The following is a 3,735-nucleotide window of genomic DNA, read 5'->3' as shown; positions in this document are numbered from 1 at the left end:
GGGGGGGTTGGCGGGGGGGGAGGAGGAGGAGGAGGAGGAGGAGGAGGAGGAGGAGAATGACTATGGGGTCCTTGGTGCTCTCTGAGCTTGGTGGTTTTTTTGCAGATGTTTCATGACCCAAACTAGGTAACATTATCAGTGCTAGAGGGGAGGGGGGGTTGCAGGGAGGAGGAGGAGGAGGAGGAGATGGAGATGGAGAAGGACTGTGGGGTCCTTGGTGCTCTCTGAGCTTGCTTGTTTCCTTGCAGACATTTCATGACCCAACTAGGTAACATCATCAGTGCTGGTAAAGGGTGCAGTTTGCTCTCAGCTTATATTCTGCTGGCTTGCCCTGTCAGTGTTGGTGGGGATAATGGTCTTGGTGGTTCTTTGGTTGGGCTGTTTGCTATTTTGACTTCTTCGGCAGTTTCTTGACTGGGGTGCCCTTTATTTGATTGCTGGCCTGATGTTAACCTTGGAGTTAACCTACATTGATCTGGGTGCTGATTGGAGAGGTGCCTGGGTCTTTTTTGTTCCCTTTTGGGGCTGGGGGGGAGTGTTGCCTCTTGGGTCATGAAACATCTGCAAGATAGCCACCCAGCTCAGAGAGCATCAAGGACTCCGACTCCTCCTCCATTTTGCAAACTCCACTGCCTTCTAGCACTGATGATGTTACCTAGTTGGGTCATGAAACATCTGCAAGGAAAGATCCAAGCTCAGAGAACACCCACGAGCCCACAGTCCTCCTCCTCCTCCTCTCTGCAAACCCCATCCCCTTCTAGCACTGATGATGTTACCTAGTTGGGTCATGAAATGTCTGCAAAAAAACCCCCAAACTCAGAGAGCATCAAGGGACCCCTCTTTTGAACCCTGAGCTGCAAATATGATTATCTTTTCTTAAAAGTTTAGATATGAATTCTCCTTTCCTTGCAGGGGTCAAGGCAACCAGTAGCTGCTTTGTGGTTCCCATGGCAACAGGCATGAGCCTCACTTTGTGCTTCTTAACCCTTCGGCACAGAAGACCGAAGGCCAGGTACATCGTCTGGCCTCGGATAGATCAGAAATCCTGCTTCAAATCAATGGTGACTGCAGGTACGTCACAGTGGCCACCGCTGCAGCGCCCCCCCCAGGGTCACGTGATCCAAATTCAGAGGCTCGGCAACTGGCATGTACTTATGACGGTTGCAGCGTCCCCCGGGGTCACGTGATCCCCTTTGGCGACCTTCGGACAAGCAAAGTCAACGAGGGGAAGCCAAGTTCACTTAACAACTGGGCTACTAGCTTCACAGTGAAAGCGATTCACTTTACAACCGTAGCAAGAAAGGTTGTAAAATGGAGCAAAACTCAATAACTGTCTCGCTTAGCAACAGAAATTTTGGACTCGGTTGGGGTCGTAAGTGAAGGACTACCTTTATCTTCAAAAACCATGTCAGCTTGCCTGCAGCATCTGTGATATTGCTCATCTTATTTTTTTTTTCTTCGTTTTAAGTATATTTTGTTTTATCATAAAAGGCAATAGACAAAACAGAAAAACGACAAAGCAAAGCGAAAACAGACACTAACAAAAAAAAATGGTGTACAAAAAAAAAAAAAGAGAAAAAAAGGTGATCCAAATACCAAATTTAACATTTAACATATAGAATCCACCCTGCCTGGAGACTGAAAAAAAAGAGAAAAAAAAACATATTAAATTCTCCTCCTCTTATACAAATATATATGGAATATATGTATGTATGCATGTATGTATATTTGTAAAAGAGGAGGAGAATTTAATGTTTTTTCTTTTTTTCTGTGGACGGGGGGGGGGAGAGAGAGAGATACAAAGACAGTTTGAGATAGATAGATAGATAGATAGATAGATAGATAGATAGATAGATAGATAGATAGATAGATAGATATAGATAAATAGATGATAGATAGAGGTAGGTAGGTAGGTAGGTAGGTAGGTAGGTAGGTAGATAGATAGATAGATAGATAGATAGATAGATAGATAGATAGATAGATAGATAGATAGATAGATAAATAGATAAATAGATAAATAGATAAATAGATAAAGATAAATAGATAGAGGGTAGGTAGGTAGGTAGGTAGGTAGGTAGGTAGGTAGGTAGGTAGATAGATAGATAGATAGATAGATAGATAGATAGATAGATAGATAGATAGATAGATAGATAGATAGATAGATAGATAAATAGATAAATAGATAAATAGATAAATAGATAGAGGTAGGTAGGTAGGTAGGTAGATAGATAGATAGATAGATAGATAGATAGATAGATAGATAGATATACTGTTTGATAGAGAGAGAGATACAAAGACAGTTTGATATATAGAGATAGAGAGACAGACAGACAGATAGTTTGATAGATAGAGACAGGTAGGTAGGTAGATAAAAGAGAGAGATACAAAGACAGTTTGAGATGGATGGATGAAGAAAGAGCAGTCAACCGGTTAAGCTAAACATTACACTACTCTTCAAATCCCTCTGTTAACCATCTATTATTGTATTTAGCTCATAGAAAGTCCACAAATGGTTTCCAGTTTCTTATAAAGCTGTCTAGTCCATGATCTCTGACCAAAGCCACTAATTTTGCATTCTCTGCTCATTCAGTCCATTTTAAAATCCCTCATTCTTCAACCGTCGGCATCTCTTTTCCAGCGCTTGGCGAGTACAATCCTCGCAGAAGCCTGCATGTAAAAGGAATCAACACCCCAAACTGTTTTTCGATTGGCTTCTCCATCATACCTGAAAGAAAAGCTTCCAGTTTCATTAATATTTTGTATCTTAACTATTTTCTGCAGTCTCGTTATGTTCATCCAGGACATTTTCACACATTCGCAAGATATATTTGTAAGCTTACATTTCCAAACAGGCTGCCGTCGTACACAAATAGAACCCCCCCTCCTAAAAAAATAACAACCAGTGAAGTGGAAGGGAGGGTTTTGCAGGTAAAAGAACTAAATTGTGGGAGGGTCCTGGATGCCCACTCATTCACTCATTCATTCGTTCGTTCTTTTTGTTGGCCTGGACCAGGTTTTGAGCCAGTGGTGATAGAAAATGTTTTAGAAGGAGACGAGCTACGGACTGATCTCCGGGCAGTCGAAGCTAAAATCCTGGATCTTGGAGCTGATAATATTCTCTGTGTACATTCTACTACCTCCTGCTTTGCTCCAAGGGTGCCTGACAGGTAATAAATCCCCAGGTAAATGTTTGGTGGCATTAAGAGACTGAAGGGGATGGTGAAGCCGCTGGCAATGAGAGAGAGAGAGAGAGAGAGAGAGAGAGAGAGAGAGAGAGAGAGAGAGAGAGAGAGAGAGAGAGAGAGAGAGAGAGATGAGAGAGAGAGAGAGAGATATAGATATAGATATAGATATGATATATACAGATATGATAGATATACAGATATGATAGATAGATAGATAGATAGATAGATAGATAGATAGATAGATAGATAGATAGATATAGATATACAGATATGATAGATATACAGATATGATAGAGAGAGAGAGAGATACAGAGATACAGACAGACATGCCGAGATACAGATATGATAGAAATAGATAGATAGATAGATAGATAGATAGATAGATAGATAGATAGATAGATAGATAGATAGATATAGATATACAGATATGATAGATATACAGATATGATAGAGAGAGAGAGAGATACAGAGATACAGACAGACATGCCGAGATACAGATATGATAGAAATAGATAGATAGATAGATAGATAGATAGATAGATAGATAGAT

General features: G+C 40.9%; 1 protein-coding gene across 1 annotated transcript in view; it reads left to right on the top strand.

Annotated features, from left to right (window-relative positions):
* The window catches only part of SEPSECS (Sep (O-phosphoserine) tRNA:Sec (selenocysteine) tRNA synthase), a 21,621-nt gene that overhangs the window by 1,938 nt on the left and 15,948 nt on the right, over positions 1 to 3,735 (top strand). The window contains exons 3-4 of the mRNA XM_015827135.1: positions 913 to 1,071; positions 3,014 to 3,167. Of these exons, the coding sequence (XP_015682621.1) occupies positions 913 to 1,071; positions 3,014 to 3,167 (313 nt within the window). The remainder of the gene's footprint in view (positions 1 to 912; positions 1,072 to 3,013; positions 3,168 to 3,735) is intronic.

The sequence above is a fragment of the Protobothrops mucrosquamatus genome, unplaced genomic scaffold, assembly GCF_001527695.2.
Source record: "Protobothrops mucrosquamatus isolate PMUCROS unplaced genomic scaffold, P.Mucros_1.0 scaffold3522, whole genome shotgun sequence".
Classification (NCBI taxonomy): domain Eukaryota; kingdom Metazoa; phylum Chordata; class Lepidosauria; order Squamata; family Viperidae; genus Protobothrops; species Protobothrops mucrosquamatus.
Note: the sequence above shows the minus strand (reverse complement) of the source record. Positions and strands in the feature narration are given on the sequence as shown.